Source organism: Lynx canadensis, chromosome C2 (assembly GCF_007474595.2).
Source record: "Lynx canadensis isolate LIC74 chromosome C2, mLynCan4.pri.v2, whole genome shotgun sequence".
Taxonomy (NCBI): domain Eukaryota; kingdom Metazoa; phylum Chordata; class Mammalia; order Carnivora; family Felidae; genus Lynx; species Lynx canadensis.
In genome coordinates, this window is record NC_044311.2 from 158848946 (window position 1) to 158869374 (window position 20429).

The following is a 20429-nucleotide window of genomic DNA, read 5'->3' on the forward strand; positions in this document are numbered from 1 at the left end:
CATTTTTGTGGATCGAAAGTTACTTTTCTAACAAGGATGAGAATTCTGTGTGTGTTTTGAGTATAAAGTGCACAGAATGAAATGAGGAAAAAAACCCCACATATCTTTGGGATACAGAGAATAAGGTTTCAGATATGTGTAATTACACATAGAAAACAGTTAACTATTGACCCAGAAATATGAAAATTTAAGATACTTCAATTCAAGGGAAAATGTTAATAGTTAAGGCTCCAAATCACGTTCACAGACAGGGGCGAAGAGCACGATATGGCCTAAGTCAGAATTTGGAGGAAAATGTGCTTCCTTTGAGGCTTGCAATCCCAGGTGCTCTGGTGCTGTGCACTTTGTTTTGATAACACTGCCATGGGAAAATGAGAAACATTTAGAACAGTTAGAACAAAATTATAGAACACGAGGGTTAATCCAAGGACTCTAAAATTGATACTAGATTACAAAAGATGTAAATTTGAGGCTTTAATTAGGAATTATTTTGGTTTCAGATATAAGTCTAACAAATTTGGTCTTTTGATTTTCTAACTTATGGCAGATGGAAAATAAAAAATTGAAAAGGGGTGTGAGCTGAAGGAGCCTGAAGACCCCAGAAATGAGAGGTGGCAGAGTGACACGAGACTGGGCAGAATATCCAGAGAAGTGAGGGGAGCTCCTACTGAAGTCATATGGGGCTACCTGGGGTTCAGGGACACCACATTCCTTCTTAGCTCTAAGGGCATCCCTGTATCACCAGAAAGGCACATCTGCTCCTCTGTGTGAGGCGGAGGGGCCACAACACCGCTGGTGTGACTTCCATCCAAAGCTGCTTTGGGGGGTGTATGCTACAGTTATTTGAAGAATCTGTGTGTGGAGGTCCTGCTTCCCTGGTAGCACCAGACGATGAATAGCACTCCTGTGGTAACCTGCTTTTGGGTATTGGAAATGGTGCCAGGAGGGGAGCACAGCAGAAAAGGGCATCAAATTCAAAATTCTTACAACCAACCCAACTCTGGGTGTCCAAAACTGGGCTAAATTACATGCAGGTGTCCAGGTGGCTCAGTGATGGCCCAAGAGACACCAGAGTGGGAGCAGACTAGAGCTGGAGGGCCTACCAGGTCATAACCAGGCTACTCCCAGGGGTAAAGCTGCTCCTGCCACCATCACTGGCCTCAGTTGACCAACACTGACAGTGACCTGCTATGTTTGCAGAATCCCTCCATGTGTGCCTGCTCTGCAGCCTCACAGCAATGCTGTGCCTAGGCCCAGCTGGGCTGGGGGATCTTCCAACAATACTGGCTAGCTGGACTGATGCCTCCTCATATTCAGATCTGCCAGCAGCTCTGCACTTGGAGCACCCCTTCCTGCTACCCCCAAATTCCCATGGTCCTGCTTGCCAACACCTACCTGGAGCTGGAGGTCATGGCTGCCCTGCGTAGACGTAGATGGGCAGGCAGGGTCAGGATGGCAGGGAGGCAGAACAGGGCTGGACTGCACCTGGGATTTTACCACAGCACCTGGGGCTAGGATGACTGGTCTGTCCTTGCTCCGCCTTGTGGGTTCAGCTGGGCTCTTGCATTGGCTGCTGCCTATACCTGGGGAGCTGCTTTTGGAGGACAGGAAGGGGCTTGGCTGCAGGGCGGGGGGAATGGCATCTCTTGAGCAGCCACCCAGGTGCTGGACACTTGGAAATCCTTCTCTCACTGGCCCGTATGCCTCCTGGGTCTGCAGCCACTGCTGCTGCTTGGCAGCTGGGCAGGGGCAGTCCATGCTGTAAGAGTCCTGCATAGCCAAGGGTCTGTGCAGGAGCTCCTGGGAAGGACAGGCAGGGCTCCCCGAGAGCTGGCTCACCACCAAGGAGTGGGGTGGGTGCTCTTGACTCCCAAGAGTATCCTTTGGGGTACCGAGTGCCCCCTGCACAGATGGGGGCAAACCACAGCACAATTCAGGAGGAATGTCACTGGCTGGCCCTGCCCATGGAGGGCATGAGTTGGCCATGGTTGACTTCAGGTGGTGGAAGGGGTCAGGCTGGGCCTGCCTTGCCTCCACTTCCACAGGGACCATTACTGGCTGGCCTTGGATGGGGGAATCCCAAATGCTCTCCGAGGGATGGGTGCCCCAGGAGGTAGGGTCTGAGGAGATGAAGGGCCCTTGACACTGACCACTGTGTGAGGCTGTCCAGAGCATAGGTTCTTTGCAAAAATCAAGAAAACCAGGGTCTGGCTGATCCAGGTGTCCAGGGACAACATTTTCTCCTAAAGGGGGCAAAGATGTGTGGTTTGGCTGAAACACCTGAGCAGGCTGTCTGGGGCTGGAGGCCTCGGGGAGGGGGCTGAAGTCAAATATTGTTGGTTTCTGGCATATCCCAAAATTTAAAGGTGCTGCCTGGGTGTGCTGAGGCTGCCACTGTGGAGGGCTCTGGAATGTAGGGCCAGTGGTGAAAAAATGCTGGGTGTGTGTGTGAAGGCAGCTGGGCACTGTGCCCATGTTCTGAGGTGGAGTTACTTCCCCAGTTAGCTGGCCCGAGCCCAGAGAAGGCTGTGGCTTTAGGGTCTGTGGAACAGTTGTGCTGGCTGGTGGGGGCAATGCCACATTTCCACTGTCATGGAAAAGTACTTCCTTTTCCCTGTGGGAGCCCCCTCCCCGACTGGAGGGCAGTGGGTGGAAGTTCTGAGACCCTGCAGGGCCTGAGTCAGCCCTGAGAAGGCTCTCTTCCCACAAACACTGCTTGAGGTCAGTGACCCCCAGGTGCTGGAGAGTGGAGCAGAGATCAGGCTGTTCTTCTGTATCCTTCTCCAGCAGGGTCTCAATGAGGGACAGGAAGGAGTGGTCTTCCTCCTTCTCTTTCTCTTCCTTGTCCTCATGTCTGCCATTGGACCCCTGCCTCTCCAAGGGTGAGCCTTGGGTGGTTGGGACCATGCAGGACAAATACATGGATTCATCTTGCCGCATCATGGCTCCCAGAAGAGAGCCTGGGTGCACAGGGCCCTGACCAGTGGGGGTGCCCTTCCTTGCCCGGATCCTCTTCCTGGCTGGGAGGGAAGTCAGAGGGCTCAGGGGGCTGCTATCATAAAGGATGGCTTCCCCTGTGGTGAAGGTGAACGGCAGTTGCAGGGCCCTCTTGCGCAGGTGATCTTCCCCCTCTGCATTCCTATGGTTAACGAAACAAAAGACCACATCTGAAAATTGATACAAGAATGAAAACGGGGCTCTCCTGGTCAGGGGACAATAGTGGCCAAGTAACTGAGCAAAGGGCAGGACATCATCTGTTCTGGCTTGTCCATACAAGGGAGAAGCCACAATATCGAACTTGCTCCTCTCTTACATTCTTGGTAAGCACTTTCTGTCTTGGATTCTGAAGTAGTCTGAGGAAACTGCTTATTTGTGGGAGTAGTCCAAAAATCCATGTAGAAATTCCCTAAACTTTAAGTTTACTTTGAAAAGAATAAGTTATTATGCAAATATGACATACACATCTGTTTTTCATTGGGAAAAATAGTTTTCTCTTCCTTCCTCCTCTCCCTTCCAAAAGACTCATGGGATATGGCTGCTATAGGGCTGCCCCAACAGTCATGTAACATCATGCTTAGCAAAGTGAAAAACCTTCAGCTGGGCTGACTCCATTTGATTTGTAGCTCTACAAAGGAAAACTGACCTAAAAGGAGTGCCTTTGGCAGAAGCTGACCAGGATGCTATGGGCATAGGAATCCCCATCACTGGAGGGGCCTTTAGAGAAGCCGGTATCTCACCTGAAGATCTCTGGACATAGCCTTTGTCTTTAAGTCTACTTTGCATGAATACAGCCATTCTTGCTTTCTTGTGCTTACTGTTTTTATTACATATGTTTTATTTTACATCTGATTCCTTCCAACTTATTTGTGACACTATTTAAAAACATATCTCTTGTAGAAGACATATAGTTGAGTGCACTTTTTAAAATGCATTTTGATAATCTTTGTGTTTTAATTGGAGTGTTTTATCCATTAACATTTAATGGAATTATTGACATATCTGGATTGGGGTCTCTTATATTACTATTTACTTTCTTTTTGTCCCTTCTTCCCTTACCCCCATCCACCCCTTTCCTGCCTAAATATATTACTTTTTTAAGAAATTAATTTTCATTTATATAATGGATTTTGGCTCTATCTTTTGCATTATATTTATAATGGCTGCTACAATTTATGAAATACGCCTTCAACATTTCACTGTCTACTTACAATTAGTACTGTGTCACTTACATAAAACATGCACCTTTCCATGGTATAGTCCATGTGCTTCTAAAACCAATCTTTTGTGCTAGTGATGTCACATATATGGCATCTACATATGTTATAAATCACATATTATATTCTATTTTTGGCTGTAAGCAGTCGTATGTATTCTTTAAAAAGTAAAAAAAAAAAATTTAATATTTATCCACATGTTTACCATTCTCATCCTCTCCACTCCTTTTTTTGAGGTTTAAGGTCTTAGTGGATATTATTTCCCTTCAGCCTGACGTATTTCTTTTAGCATTTATTAAACTGTAGGTCTACTGGCAATAAATTGTTAGGGTTTTTTTTGGTGTTGTTGTTTAATAGAAATGTCTTTATTTGCTATTATTTTTGAAGGATATGTTCACTGGTCCAGAATACAGAGTTGACAAATTTTAAAAGGATTTCATAGATATTGTTCTAATGTCTTATGATCACCATTGTTTCTGATGAGAAGTCCACAATAATTGGAATCATTGTTTCTTATATGTAATGTCCTTTTTATCTTAAATTGCCTTTAAAGTTTTCTCTTTATCTTTGGTGTTCAACATCTGACAAGACTATGCCTTGGTGTGGTTTTCTTTGTATTTATCCTGATTGGAATTCACTGAGGTTCTTGAATCTGCAGTTACAATTTTCATCAAATTGGGGAAGTTTTTGGTCATTATTTCTTCAAACATATGGACACATGCTTGCACACACACACACACACACACACACACACACACACACACAGATGGATGGACAGATAGACAGATATAGATATATTGCCCACTCTGTTCTTTTTCAGCATTCCATTTACCTACATGTTAGACCTTTTGATACTGTCCCATAGATCCCTCAGGCTGTTTATTTCTTTTTTCAATCTTTTTTCCCCTCTTTGTTCTATTGATTGGATGATTCTATTCATTTAGCTTCAGGTCATAAACTCTCCTGTCATCTCCAATCTGTTGTTAAATCCACCCAGTGAGCTTTCTATTTTAGATACTATCTCAAATTTTCTGTTTCTTATAAAAAAAAAATACATGGAAGCCCCAAAGGAAATGAAAACACAACAGTCCAAAATCTTTGGGATGCAGCAAAGGCAGCCCTAAGAGGGAAGTATATTGCAATACAGGTCTACCTCAAGATGCAAGAAAAGTCTCAAATACAAAACCTAACCTTACACCTTAAGGAGCTAGCAAAGAAACAGCAAATAAAGCCTAAAGTCATCAGAAAAAGGAAATTAATAAAGATTGGAGCAGAAATAAACAATATAGAAACAATAACAAGTAGTAGAAAAGATCAATGAAATGAAGAGCTGGATTTTTGAAAGAATTAATAAATTGATAACCTCCTAGCTAGACTTATCAAAAAGAAAAGAGAAAGGACCCAAATGAAGTCACAAATGAGGAGAAGAAATCACAAGGAACACCACAGAAATACAATTATAAGAGAATATTATGGGGACACGTGGGTGGTTCAGGCAGTTAAGCATCTGACTCTTGGTTTTAGCTCAGGTCATGATCTCACGGTTCGTGGGTTCAAGCCTCACACTGGGCTCTGTGCTGACAGTACAGAGCCTGCTTTGGAGTCTCTGTCTCCCTCTCTCTCTGCCCCTACCCTGCATGCTCTCTCTCTCTCTCAAAACATTTTTAAGAAGAGAATATTATGAAAAATTATATGCCAACAAACTGAGCAATCTGGAAAGAATGGATACATTCCTAGAAACGTGTGAACTACCAAAACTGAAATAAGAAGAAATAGAAAACTTGAACATACTCATAACCAGCAAAGAAATTGGATCAGTAATGAAAAAATCTCCCAACAAAAGTCCAGGGCCAGATGGTTTCAGAGGGGAATTCTACCAAACATTTAAAGAAGAATCAATACCTATTCTTCTCAAACTGTTCAAGAAAGAAAGAAAGAAAGAAAGAAAGAAAGAAAGAAAGAAAGAAAGAAATGGAAGGAAAACTTCCAGACTCATTCTACAAGGCCAGCATTAGCTTGATTCCAAAACCAGACAAAGACCCCACTAAAAAAGAGAATTACAGGTCAATATTCCTGATGAACATGGATGCAAAAATTCTCAACAAGATACTAGCAAATTGAATCCAACAGTACATTAAAATAGTCATTCACCATGATCAAGTGGGATTTATTCCTGGGCTGCAGTGTGGTTCAATATTCACAAATCAATCAATGTGATATACCACATTAATAAAAGAAAGGATAAGAACCATATGATCCTCTCAATAGATGTGGCAAAAACATTTGACAAAATAAAGCATCCATTCTTGATAAAAACTCTCAACAAAGTAGGTATAGAAGGAACATACCTCAACATCATAAAGCCATATATGAAAGACTCACAGCTAATATAATCCTCAATGGGGAAAAAATGAGAGCTTTACGTCACGGAAAAACAGTCCTTTTTCCTCAGGAACAGGACAGCGATGCCCACTCTCACCATTAATATTTAACATATAGTACTGACGGTCTTGGCCTCAGTAACCAGACAATAAAAATAAATGAAAGGCACCCAAGTCAGCAAGGCAGAAATCAGACTTTCACTATTTTCAGACGACATGATACTCTATGTAGAAAACCCCAAAGACTCCACACAAAAAAATTGCTAGAACTGAAACATGCATCTAGCAAAGTCATAGGATATAAAATCAATGTACAGAAATCTGTTGCATTTCTATACACCAATAATGAAGCATCAGAAAAAGATATCAAGAAATTAATCCTACTTATAACTGTACCAAAACCAATAAGATATCTAGTAATAAAACTAACCAAAGAGGTAAAAGATCTGTACTCTGAAAACTATAGAACACTTATGAAAAAAAATTGAGGACACAAAGAAATAGGAAGACATTCCATGCTCATGGATTGGAAGAACAAATATTGTTAAAATGTCTATACCACCCAAAGCAATCTACACATTTAATGCAATCCCTATTAAAATACCAACGGGGGCACCTGGGTGGCTCAGTCGGTTAAGCATCCGACTTCGCCTTGGGTCATGATCTCACAGTTTGTGGATTTGAGCCCTGCGTAGGGCTCTGTGCTGACAGCTCGGAGCCTGGAGCCTGCTTCAGATTCTGTGTCTCCCTCTCTCTCTCTGCCCTCCCCCACTTGCACCTTCTCTCTCTCTCAAAAAATAAACAATAAAATAAAATAAAATAAAATACCAACAGCATTTTTCATAGTGCTAGTACAGACAATTCTAAAATTTGTATGGAACCACAAAAGACTCTGAATAGCCAAAGCAATCCTGGAAAAGAAAAACAAATTTGGAGGCATCATGATTCCAGACTTCAAGCTATATTACAAAGTTTAGCCATCAAGACAGTATGGTACTGGCACAAAAACAGAACACACAGAACAGAATAGAAAACCCAGAAATGGATCCACAACTATATGGTAAAGTAATCTTTGATAAAGCTGGAAAGAATATCCAATGGAAAAAAGACAGTCTCTTCAACGAATGGTGTTGGGAATCCTGGACAGCAACATGCAAAAGAATGAAACTGGACCACTTTCTTACACCAGACACAAAAAAGAAATTCAAAATGGATGAAAGATCTAAACATTAGGATACCATCAAAATCCAAGAGAAGAGCACAGGGAGCAACCCCTTTGACCTCAGCCAGAGCAACTTCTTACTGGATATGGCTCTAGAGGCAAGGGAAACAAAAGAAAAAATAACTATTGGGACTTCATCAAGATAACAAGCTTCTGCACAGTGAAGGAAACAATCAACAAAATGAAAAAGCAGCCTACAGAATGGGAGAAGATATTTGCACATGACATATCTGATAAAGGGTCAGCATCCAAAATCTATAAAGAGCTTATCATACTCAACACCCAAAAAACAAATAATCCAGTGAAGAAATGGGCAGAAGGCATGAATAGACATTTCTCCAAAGAAGACATCCAGATAGCTAACAGACACATGAAAGGATGCTCTACATCACTTATCAGGGAAATAGGAATCAAAACCATGATGAGATACTACCTCACATCTGTCAGAATGGCTAAATTAATAACACAGGAAACAAGTGTTGGTGATGATGCGGAGAAAGGGGAATTCTCTTACACTGGAATGCAAACAGATGCAGCCACTCTGGAAAACAGTATGGAGATTCCTCAGAATGTTAAAAATAGAACTTCCCTATACTCCAGCAATTGCACTGCTAGGTATTTACCCAAAGGACACAAAAATACTGATTTGAAGGGGCACATGCACCCCAATATTTATGGCAACATTATCAACAACAGCCAAACTATGAAAGGAGCCCAAGTGTGCACTGATTAACGGATGAAGAATACACACACACACACACACACACACACGGAATATTACCCTGACATCAAGAAGAAAGAAATCTTGCCATTGGCAACAACATGGATGGAGGTAGAATGTATTATGCCAAGCAAAATAAGTCCATCAGAGAAAGAAAAATACCATATGACTTCACTCATATGTGTAATTTAGAAAACAAAATGGATGAATAAATGCAAAGGGGAAAAAAGAGAAAGAGGGAAACAAACCAAAGGAGATTCTTTACAATAGAGAACAAAGAGGGTTGATGGAGGGAGGTGGGTAGGAGATGGGCTAAATGGGTGATGGGCATCACTTGTTGGGATAAACACTGGGTGTTGTATGTAAGTGATGAATCACTAAATTCTACTCCTGAAAACAACATTACACTATATGTTAACTAATGAGAATTTATTTATTTTTTTTTAATTTTTTTTTTCAACGTTTATTTATTTTTGGGACAGAGAGAGACAGAGCATGAATGGGGGAGGGGGCAGAGAGAGAGGGAGACACAGAATCGGAAACAGGCTCCAGGCTCTGAGCCATCAGCCCAGAGCCTGACGCGGGGCTCAAACTCATGGACCGCGAGATCGTGACCTGGCTGAAGTCGGACGCTTAACCGGCTGCGCCACCCAGGCGCCCCAACTAATGAGAATTTAAATAAAACTTTGGAGATGAAAAAAATTTGTTTCTTATAGTTTCTATTTTTCTGTTCTGAATTCATCATAGCAGTCATCATAGGCATATTTTCTTTCATGTCCATAAGCATAATTATAATAGTTGCTATAAAATTCTTATCTAGTGTTTGGGCCTTCTTAGAGCTGGTCTCCAGGGACTGCCTTTAGTTTTGAAACTTTCTTTCCTGTTTCTTCATATATCTGGTAATTTTGGGTTGCATCCTTGACCAAACAACAAGTAAATTTGGATTTAATCCTGGACATTGTGATGATATACTGTAGATTCTTATTCTGTCACGTTCCTCCAAAGACCATTGGCGTTTTTGCTTTGTTGAACTTGACCGAAAATGCAAATTCTGTTTCCCTTGTGATGGGCAACAGCTGGAATCTGTTTGGTTTCTTTAGGCCTCAGGTTGGCTATCCATCCCACACATACATGGTTCAGGGGTGAGCGGATTTGGGCTAAGTTTATTCACAGAATTTGAGGGCTCTTTCTCTTCAGCTCTCTCTCTAGAAGAGAGAAGTTAAAAACTAGAAATTAATATTTCATTTTGCAGCTGCTGCGGTCACTGCACTCTCTGTTGTCTAGTTCTCATGTCATTGAGACCATAAATTTTCTATTTGGGTGTTAACCTGCCCAGCCCCCAGGGCAGTCTTCCTTCAGACTAAAAGCAGTAAAACCCAGGAAACTCACCCAGTGCCATTCCCTTCTTTCAAGTGTTGATTCTCCAGTGACTGGTTAGTTGTTGTTGTTTTATAATATTTTGTCCAGAAGTTTTAGTGATAGCTGTTACTATAGCTGTTACTTATGGGAGGGCTGATGCAAAAATTACCAGCAGCAGAACTGTTCCATGAAAGTTTCACAAAAAGAGAGTCAAATGTGGATAAAGTTTCATTGTAAAAGGTATGAAGGTAAATACCTTTCATTGTAAAAAGGTATGATTTAACTTTCCCTATCCTTCAAATGGTTACTCTGTTGCCCCAACCTCACTTACTTTGTCCTGTTCTGTGGATTTAAAACACTTCTTATTTGAGCAATTAATTTTTCATATGTTAACGTAGTTTTGTTTCTTGACACCTTGCTTCTTCATTGCTCTATCTGGTGCTAGGACAATCTGTGCTAAAGTCGGTGTTGCAGTAAGACTGGCCAGAGAATAATTTGGTACAACCTTTCTTGAAAGCCATTTGATAATAATGTTTTAACCCTTTGACCTAAATATTCCACTCCCGAGAATTCTCCTAAGGAAATCAGAATAGCAGCCAGATATTTATATACAAAAGTGTTCATCACAATGCCTTCATAATAATGGAAAAACCCCTCCCTAATTCCAATATTTAATAAAAGGGTACGATGTATCCAAAGAGGAGTATACTGTACTGTCATAAAGATATTTATGGATACTTTTGATATGAGAACTTGCTTTCAACTTATTCTTAGGTGGAAACACCAGAATATAAAACTATATATAGAATATAGTTTCAAGTATAAAACTTAAATATGAGCCAAAACATACCTGAAGGAAATACATCAATATATGGACAACAATTTCTCTGAGTAGTAGGATAACAGCTGATTCTCATTTCACTTTTGCAATGTTTTTCATTTTCTAAATTTTCAAGAATGGGAATGTATTACTTTTATACTTAATGAAATCAACATCACTCAACAAAACTACTGGGTTCTGAACATCTGGCTCAGTGACGCCAAGGAGTAATAGAGCTGCTAAGAGCCATAGAAAATGCATACTGAAGCTCTCTTATTTTTGCAAGGCAGCAAACTGAGGCACATTTACGAGGTGCTTTATCTGAGACCAGGGTGAAATCAAGCTCAGAATCCAAGTGATTTGATGCAGTTCTATAATTTCCTGTGATCTAAGCATTATTCAGGAAGGCTGTAGGCTCAGAAAGCAAGAACGTTTTGTTATGTGTGGCATATTTTGGCATTATTGGCTTTCTGGTCACTGTTCAAAATATGACACTAACTGACCTGGGCCAGATAACTTATCTAGGCTCTTTCATCATTCCCTACATTTCCAATTGTGACCATCTATGTTATACATGTATGCCATAGACCCAAATGGGGTCTGCCCATGTAAGTTCACATGCTGAAAGAGAACACTTCGTGGTCTTAACATGTTGGTAACAATTAGACTCCTCTTGTTTGTATGCATATTACAGCTCACAAAGTATGCTGCAGATAGACGAGAAAGTGGCCATGAAACCCGGGTCTTCTGGACGTGAGTGGCAGATTTGTGTTACCCAGAACGTGTACCCTACTGAGGAGAGCCAACAGAGTGATAGCTTTGATTCTCTTCTTCCCTAAAAACCACGTTACCAATGCAGAAAAGTGGCAAAAAAGTGGGGAAGTCAGGCTGAAGGAATGGCATTTCTGAGGAGAGACACATGGTCAGATTTTTGCAGAGTGCAATGGGAAGCAGTGACTTCCTTTGAATATAGCTGACGAAAGATTCTATGTTCAGAATTTGAACTCTGGGTAAATAGGAACCTGGGAATTCTCTGTAAGCAGTTTTCAGGGCCTTGATATGAGCAACCATTTTGGTATAGGCCCAAGGAGCCACGAATATGAGAATCGGTGACCCAGGCAAATACGAGAATTTGACATAAAGCCCTGTCTGTGGTTCTTTTAGGGAAATAAGGTGTGCATGTACATGCTTGCACTAATTGTTCAGCAGAAGCAGGCGAGTCCATTACAAAAGCCAAAGGCACACACGGATACTTGCGCTAGTCTCTTTCTCCTAGACTCCGCCAGCCTCACTGGGACAAGGCCGACTGAATCCATGGAACTGAACCCATGTGCTCACAAAGCGCCTCCCCTCCCCCCTCGTGGAGTGCTCCGCCTACCCTACTGTTGGCCGAGATTGAGGCCCACGGGAATTGAGCGTCCTGTCTACGGCCAAACAACTATACATGAGCTGCAGCTCTACTTGGCCCCTGAAAGCTGGGTGGACTTCAGAGGCTGCCAACTCGAGGCTAGAGGAAACCTCGCTCCCAAGGCAGGGTTTCAGACCCTCCCTTCCGGTTCTCATTTGCATTGGGTCCTCTGCACAAGGATCTCGTTGTACCGTACGGGCTTTTAGTTACGTCTTGTTGCACGATTACACTTACGTCGGGACCTTGCTTTTACGACAGGGTCCTCACAGGGGGACCTCAAGGACTTCATTTCTGTCGGGTTTCGCACTGCCGCTGGGCCCCAGCGGACGTCGCGCCCTCACTTACGACAGGTCCCTCCACCACCACCCCCCCGCGCCCCCCCCCCCCCCCCCGTCCCCCGGGGCCGCACTTACGTCAGGGCCCGCTGCCGGGCGACGATGCAGTCGGGCTGGCCGCCACGGAACACCAGGCGGGCGTTGGACTGCACCCACAGCCAGCCGGCCTGCTTGGTGAGCAGCCGGAACACCGTGAGGCCGCTCTCGCCCGTCCTCATCACTGCGGAGAGAGCCTGCGCTCGCATCGGAGCTCGAGCTCGGACGCGCACCTACCCTCCCTGGGAGCCCTCTGCAGGAGGGGGGGCAGCAGGCGGGGGGAGGATTTGCCCCAGCCCCGCGGGGCGGGGTTGGGCCCTGAGGGCGCCTCCCGAACTCACTCCGCACGTGATTCTCGGCGCAGTGCATCATGTCGGCCGCGTGGATGAACTGGTAGCCCGATCCTTTCCTGCAGAGTTCGCTGTCGGTGTAACCCAGGACCACCTTGCCTCTGTGCAGAGGAGACACCGCACTCCTTTATGTTACGGCCTCGCTGTTCATCCCTCAAACTCCTAACAGTTCTCCGTTGCAGCCTTTTCTGCTTTGTGCCCACCCACCGAAGCGCCCAGGAGCGGTCTTCCCCAGGACACTCCAGGTCCGGCAAGGCTACCTCTCCTGCCACAGGGTTGGAGCAGGACCTTTAAGAGGCCTCCGCACCGACAGGATCGTCTCGGACACTTCTACCACACTTGTAATCCAAAATGCTGTTTAAGCCTGTGCTTACTTGCCTGAGCTGTGGAACAGGGGTCTGTCTGTACCTACAGTCACTCATGTGGGTGAACAAGTGAACGTTGGTTAAGGAGAAGTCCCACAGCTTTCATCAAAGGTCTCTGTGACTCCCCAGCATGCTAAGGACCAGTCTTTGAGTAAGAAATAAAACGTGCATATTATAGTTGTAACAACACATTGAATCACTTGCTTTCTAGAATGTGTTCTAAGGGGCATGTTAATTGATTTCCCCAAGAAAGGTTCAGTGGTCAAATAAAATTTGGGAAAAGTTGGGTCAAACCCAACTAAATTAGATTTTTTATAGTGGGACTTCTTGGGGGTTCACGATGATTAGTTACTAGAAGTCTTTAAGAGGGAGAAAAGTATCACTAAGGATTTGTTCTCTGTATCACACTAACCTAAACCCCATATTCCTACATGGAAGGTTTGCTACACCGCCCCCATAAGCAGCATCTTTTAAACTAACATTACAGGACCTGTTTGGACAGGATTGGCCAATTGTTCTTGCCTTGCCTTTGGTTCTAGATTCAGGATTGGGGCTAACTAGTAACTAGTGTCCAAGCACTCTTGGTTCCCTAGGAGTCACGATTTCTGGTCAGAGCGTTGTACCTGGAATCACAGGCTATAGGTGTGAAATCCAATTTGTGTTTTGTTTGGAAAAGAAATGTTTTGTTTTGGAGCTCCAGGATGGTGAGTGGCTGGCGAGGTGTTGCAAGGGCGAACAGGGTGAGTTGAGGAGACATGAGGATGCCATCTTCTGGTCTATTGTTCTGCCCAGGGAGGAGTTTAAGATGGCCATGGAAATTCAGCTCCTAGAAAAAGCAGACCCCAAATGTAATGAGAAGACAAAGGAGAAGAGGATGTGAAGTAGCTAAAACAGTTGATACAACTTTCCCTTTATGGAACTCAGAGGGTCCAGTATCCTCCTTGTCGTTGAACAGGTAGGACTCCTCAGTATAGGTGTGTGCAGGCTTGGAGCCTTCTCATTCTGCTCTGCCCGTCTGGCCCTGATCATTTTTCATGGCTTCTTCATCCTCCCTTAAGTCCTTGACCCACACAGCCTTTTTCATAGAGCCACAGAGTTGATTGAGCTGTGAGAGGGTGTACGATTCCAGGAATTGATAGGCACTTTTAGCTGATTTGGGGGATGGTGAAGAAGGTGTATATTAACATCCTGAGTTCACCAGTGATCTCCACTTAGGACTGTACTGTAGGTAACAGGTGTAACTAAATATCAAGTAAACATGTCCCATATCTTAACCAGGCAGAGGAAGGTTCAAAAGACAACCTGGGATTCTGAAATGGCAGTGAGCTGAAGGCCAGATGGCCCTTCCTGGGATGGTGAGAAAGCCTGGCTCACCCCTTGGGCAGTGTTCCATCTGAGCAGAGCCATGCTCTGTTGTAGGAAGTTCCTGAGCCTGTAAGGATAGCGTGATTACCAGAAACCCAGAAGAGTTGTCCAGCAGGCAGCGGAACCGACAGACAAAACTTCTTTCCAGATAGGAGGGGTCCTCCAAGGGCTGATGCTGAAGGCTGTCAGTGGGGGTGCCACTAAGTGAGAGACAGTTCTCTCCAGGCAGAGCTGGGAAGACAGAAAAGTGAGGAAGCTCTACTAGAACACTCTTCACCACAGAGCCAAAATATTTGTAGCTCTGAAAGAAGCTGGTGGGTGGAGAGAATGTGGGATCATAAGCCCTGTGGCCCAGTGAACCTTGGCCTTGCCTGACAGGATGACCTTGATTAGCCACTCAAGCTGGCTTTACAGTGTCATGAGGATCAAGTTAAAAATGAGATGATGTACATAACATACATATCCAGGAACCCTGTTTGCTCTACTGTTGAAATACACCTTGGAACTAACCACTTGTCATCACGTATACCTCTATTGTGCTGGCCAGTCTCTCATCAGCTGGGCAGACCGTCTAGGTCGAGAACAGCACAGACCCTGAGCCCAGACCTGTTGTATGAATCTGGGCAAGTTATTTAACAACTCTATTGGCCCAAATTTTCTTCTCTCTCTTTAAAGAAAGTTATTATGAGAACTACATTTATATATGTAAAGCACTTGGAATAGTGCCTGGCACATTGTAACCTTTATACATTGACTGTTACTCTTGTCATTTTTTTCTTTTCTTGTTTTAACTTTGCCATAGCCTTCTAACTGGTGTCCCTGCTTCTCCCCCTGCCCCTATAGTCTGTTCTCCATTCAGTAGCCAGAGTAACTTTAAAATATAGGTCAGATCATGTCAACTATCTGTTTAGAACTCTCCAGTGGCTTCCTACCTCAAAGTCTATAGTGGCCTGCACCCCTGCACCCCTTTCCCACTCAGTCACCTGCCAGTTTCCCATTCACTCTCTGTGCCCTTCTCAGTGTCCTCCTTGCCATTCCTCATCTATGCCAAGTCCACTTCTGCCTCAGGGACTTTGCACCCATGCTATTTCTTGCACCTGCACTGCCCTCCTCCATTTATCCGTAAAAAAGGATGCCACTTTGACTCGTTTTGGAGTGCTGGTTTAGCTTGCTCTCTTCCCTGTCCTAGGGGTTTGTATCCTCTGCAAAGGATAATAAAGGAAAAAACAAACTTTTGGGTTAAATACAAAAGTACCATTGAAGATTCATTAGAAAGTCGAAGAGGCAAAAACCAAATTTGTTATCTTTTGCTATAATTCTCAACCTGACAAGTATGATTATAGTTGTGCTAATGGTTTTGCCTTTGTCACATGAAAATTGATTTGTCTGGACTTTATTCTTCTGCAGAAGAATAAAGTGTAGCAGGCTAGGGAGGAACAAAGGCAGGTTTATGATCTGATAAATTTTACTACTTTTGTAATCTCCTTTAATAAAACCCCTAGCACATGGTACACCATCAATAAATGTTAGAACATATACACACATGTGTAAAGCACACATCAACTGGAATTTGGATTAGTTGGGTGGTCTTCATATATCTTTCTTCCATGTTTATAGCACTGCATTAAAATTTTGCTTGTATTTTGAAAAAATTACGCATATATTTATAAATATGTAGGTAGACTTCTGTATGGTTTCTGCTACTACAGAGGTATAAGGGTATAAAAAGTATTTAAAAACATGAAATTAGATGCAAAATTCCAGGCTATCCATTGTTAAGGACATAATTCAAACTTGGCAGTGTCAGGCAGTGTACAAAAGTCTGCGCTTCACACTTATGTTCCCTTCTCTTTTGACCCTAGCCAGTCAACACAGACATGGGTGGAGACACAGAAACCGCCCGCACAGAGGTCCAAGCTCAATGCTGAGGACAAAGTTCCTCCCTTCAATGAGCTGATAATCTTATGGGAAAGAAAAAAAGTGAAGTCCTATTTTGTGATAAGTAACTTTACTCTGCTGGATTTATGGCTAGATAAGACAGAATCTTGTGCCGAATGTCTGAAGTAGGAGCAGGCTTTGAAGAGAGATGGACTAAAATCACAGCAGCCAAAGCTGAATTGAGTTAAAGCTGTATCTTACGAATTTACACAACCATATATTATAGTCAGCCTTGTAAGTTTATTCTTGCTTAATATTTTTGGTTATCTACCACAAAAAGGATGTCATTAGTGTGCAAATATTGGCACATGGATTCACTTTTTTTTTCTAATTGAAGCCTCTGTTTGAGTATTTTATTTTTTTCTAACCATCCATCACAACAAAGCACAGAAGAGCCTTTCTTTGCATCCTCTGTGGATGCATTAAGTGTACTCGAAATCCTTGGAGAGGGGTCCTGTATCTGGATTTACAAAATGGCATTTACTTGTAAAGGACAGTATTGCCTTTTGCCTATGGTATCCCACCAGTTGGCAGAGTAACACGTTATGGCCATAATGGCCACCTAACTTGTATACTCACTAGATACACAAATATGAGTCTGTGCCAGCTTGATCATTGTTCAGAGGATGCACCTGCCTGGGCAAGTAGGATATTTCCTCCAGCATGAGTCTTATCACTCACCAACTGGGTCCATCTGGGCAAGCATCACTCTCTTCATCTGAACATTCTTTTGTTCAAGCAGCTAATGTTTACTTTGTCTCAGACACTGTTCCAGGCGCTGGGAATACATCAGTGAACAAGATCATCAAAAATCCCTCCCTGCATCCTACTGGTAGTAAAATCAACAGGTACTCATGCCTCATGCATAGTTTCCAGTTCCTAGGAGGACCAGATGAGGTCACAGATATGAGATGTAGAGTCCTGTGCCAACGCACACTACCTGATTCGTGATTGCAGTCCTTCCTCCTCTCTTTCCCTCATATTCGTGGGACTTAGTGAGAGCTCGATCAGTGCTTAATGAAATCTACATCTGAGTGAGAAAGCCTGACTTCCTCATCTAATTTCTTCCTCATGGAAGAAACACATGTATACCGTGTTGAAACACATGTAGAGGATTGATTTTGTATTTGCCCTTTTCCCCCCAAGCCTTCCTGACTTACGGTGGTTGTCCTGCTCTCCCTCTCTGCTGTTAGGTGCTGCATCTGGAGGCCAGAGAAATTGGCTCTGGAACATGGCTCTATCCTCCTTGTGGATCAGCTCGAACACACTCTGATAGATGACATCTGACTGCAAAGACCAAGGGGCAGTGTCACACTCCAGGGGATGCTTCTTTCCTTCCTGAGGCCAGGTATGACCTGTTCACCTCCAATGAACCTAAGTCATGTCTAGCACCTCTGATCCTTCCAGGCATTGTGTACTCACCTGTCTTTGTCCCTCCCCATCCTGGGTCTGGTTGGTGCACTGTTTCTGTTTTCCTTCTCTGGTTTTGTACAGCCATCTTACCAGGCTGCTGCTGTCCCCAGACCCAGAAAACATCCATGAGGTGGGCACTCCCATGGTGTTGGAGGCCATGTCTGTATCCTCTCTTGAAAAGGGTGGCAGTGCTTGGGGCCAAGGGAAGAATGACTGTCTAGCAGACAAGTCACAGGTCATTAGCAGGGAGATGTCTGAGGTGGGGACACCCTTTGGAAGCTACTGAATAGCCCTGGAGAGTTGGCTTAAAGTTCTATGGAAGGAGAATGTTGAGCTCTTCTGGATAACAAAATTAAACTGGATTACAACAAAAATCTCATTTCCAGGGAGAGCCAAGTTTGTTCTGTCATTTGTTGAAGGAGATGAGTGAATATAAATGCTAATGTATTTATACATTATATAATGTATTCACTCTAAAGAAATGGGCTCAGGGGCACTACAGGCAGGGGGTTCAGTCGGTTGAGTGTCTGACTCTTGATTTCAGCTCAGGGCATGATCTCATAGTCGTGGGTTGGAGGCCTGTGCTGGGCTGAATGTGAAGCCTGCTTGGGATTCTCTCTCTCTCTTTCTCTACCCCTCCGCTGCTTGTTCTCTATCTCAAAATAACCAAGTAAACATAAAAAAAAAAAAAAAAAGGAAATGGGTTTGGCAATGTAGTGACTTGAATGTGAACAAAATTTAAGGTATCCTATCCCCATACAGATTTCGCAAATATTTTACACATAAGGAGAATGTTAAATTGTTTTCAAGCCAGTTTGCCTTGAGAAGTCTTACTGTATTCCTTGTAAATCAAGCAGGTTTAATTTTAAAAATGTAATAAGTCAGAGCGCCTGGGTGGCTCAGTCGGTTAAGCATCCAGCTTCAGCTCAGGTCATGATCTCATGGTTCATGGGTTTGAGCCCCATGTCGGGCTCTGTGCTGACAGCACTGAGCCTGGAGCCTGCTTCAGATTCTGTGTCTCTGTCTCTCTCTGCCCCTCTCCCACTCATTTTCTCTCTGTCTCTCTCTCTCTCTCTCTGACAAAAATAAACATTAAAAAAGTAAGAAATGTAATGAGTGTCTCTACTGTTGCTTGTAGTGAATAATTTATTAAGTTATGCTTTATTTGAGTATAGTTTGGGATTATTCTTGATCTTCTGAGAGGAATTAAGTGCAGCTGAAAGTTTTCTGTCAGCAATAAAAAGTTTTTCTGGCCCAAATTCTACCCCAGATAAGTTATTCTTCTTCACTCTTCCCCTGCATCTCTGAACCCACACAAAGCATGATCTTTAGAAACCTGTTGTATATAACCATTTTCTGCACTAAATTCAGGGAAAATGAACTTTTCAGGAGCATATCCATCCCAGCACATGGCATGGTGATAAATATTTACAAGCGTCTGGCTTAGCTGATGAAAGGATAGAGACATTGTATGGGCCTCCAGGCTGGAAGGAGGTGAAGGGCCAATGGCATGAAGATTGGAGGGGAAATAACAGAGATGGCAGCATGGGGGCTGAGGCCAAGGGAGGTGGGCTTCCGGGGGACCACCAGGGCAAAACAGAACAGACAGCATGGAGGAATGCAACAGTGCTCTGACAGTGCCCAGCACCCGACACATCCGCGCTCCCTGCTTCTACCTGGTCGAACTCTAAAAGCCATACACGGCGCTGGTGTGGGAGAGCTGTGCACAGAGGCCGAGGCCATAGGCAGTGACCCTGACTTCTCTCCTGTTCACCCACGTTGCTGTCATTCTGTCTGCAGCTCTTTTCACTGCCCCTGGAGGTTCTGAACTGGAAAGCATCACAGCAGGGCGGCCCTGCCTCCCCTAACCACACTGCACAGAGAAACCCATTGCATTTCTTGGATATGAAGGGCTTTAGCCAAGTTTATTTTTTTCTTTCTCTTGTAAAGTCTTCTTATAAGGGTCCCTATCTCTGAACCCTCCCTCACATCACGTTTGTCCTCAGCAAGGGCAGGGAGGCAGAAAGTTCGATGCTGACAGCGTGGGTGTGGCAAGCGCTCAGGCCTCAGGTCTGTCTTTGACAAATAAAACTCCTTCTCAGATTCTCAGCTGAAAACCAGATACAGCATAATGGTACTGGCTGACATTTTTTCTAAAGGAAAGGTGAAAAGACTGTAAAACTTCTCAGCAAGTGTCTTTTCATCACAAGTGAGGCGTGAGTCCAGAGCTGGTGTGGGGTATGCTGCGCACATCCATGAGTGCAAGGTGGGCATGGGAATATGTGAGGAGTGGAGATGGAGGGATTTTGAGTCTTCCTATTGCCTTGATTTCGGAAACCCTTCTGTTGCTATGGCATTTTATGAGCCCCTCACACTGCGTGGTATTCTTGGTGAGCGACGCACTGGCACAAGCATTGCTGTTTCTCAGTCTGCATGGCAGTTGTGTGGAGCATGGAATGTCTTCCCTCAGCATCAGCAATGAAAATGCCCTTCAGGTCTCCA

The 20429-nt window shown here is 43.8% G+C and overlaps 1 protein-coding gene across 1 annotated transcript in view; it reads right to left on the reverse strand.

Annotated features, from left to right (window-relative positions):
- Positions 1 to 1287: 1287 nt before the first annotated feature.
- The window catches only part of LOC116738301 (aryl hydrocarbon receptor-like), a 52973-nt gene continuing 33831 nt past the window's right edge, over positions 1288 to 20429 (reverse strand). The window contains exons 4-10 of the mRNA XM_032594601.1: positions 17702 to 17801; positions 15388 to 15407; positions 14665 to 14793; positions 13835 to 14037; positions 12838 to 12947; positions 12539 to 12680; positions 1288 to 3139 (exon numbers count right to left, since the gene is read on the reverse strand). Of these exons, the coding sequence (XP_032450492.1) occupies positions 1288 to 3139; positions 12539 to 12680; positions 12838 to 12947; positions 13835 to 14037; positions 14665 to 14793; positions 15388 to 15407; positions 17702 to 17801 (2556 nt within the window). The remainder of the gene's footprint in view (positions 3140 to 12538; positions 12681 to 12837; positions 12948 to 13834; positions 14038 to 14664; positions 14794 to 15387; positions 15408 to 17701; positions 17802 to 20429) is intronic.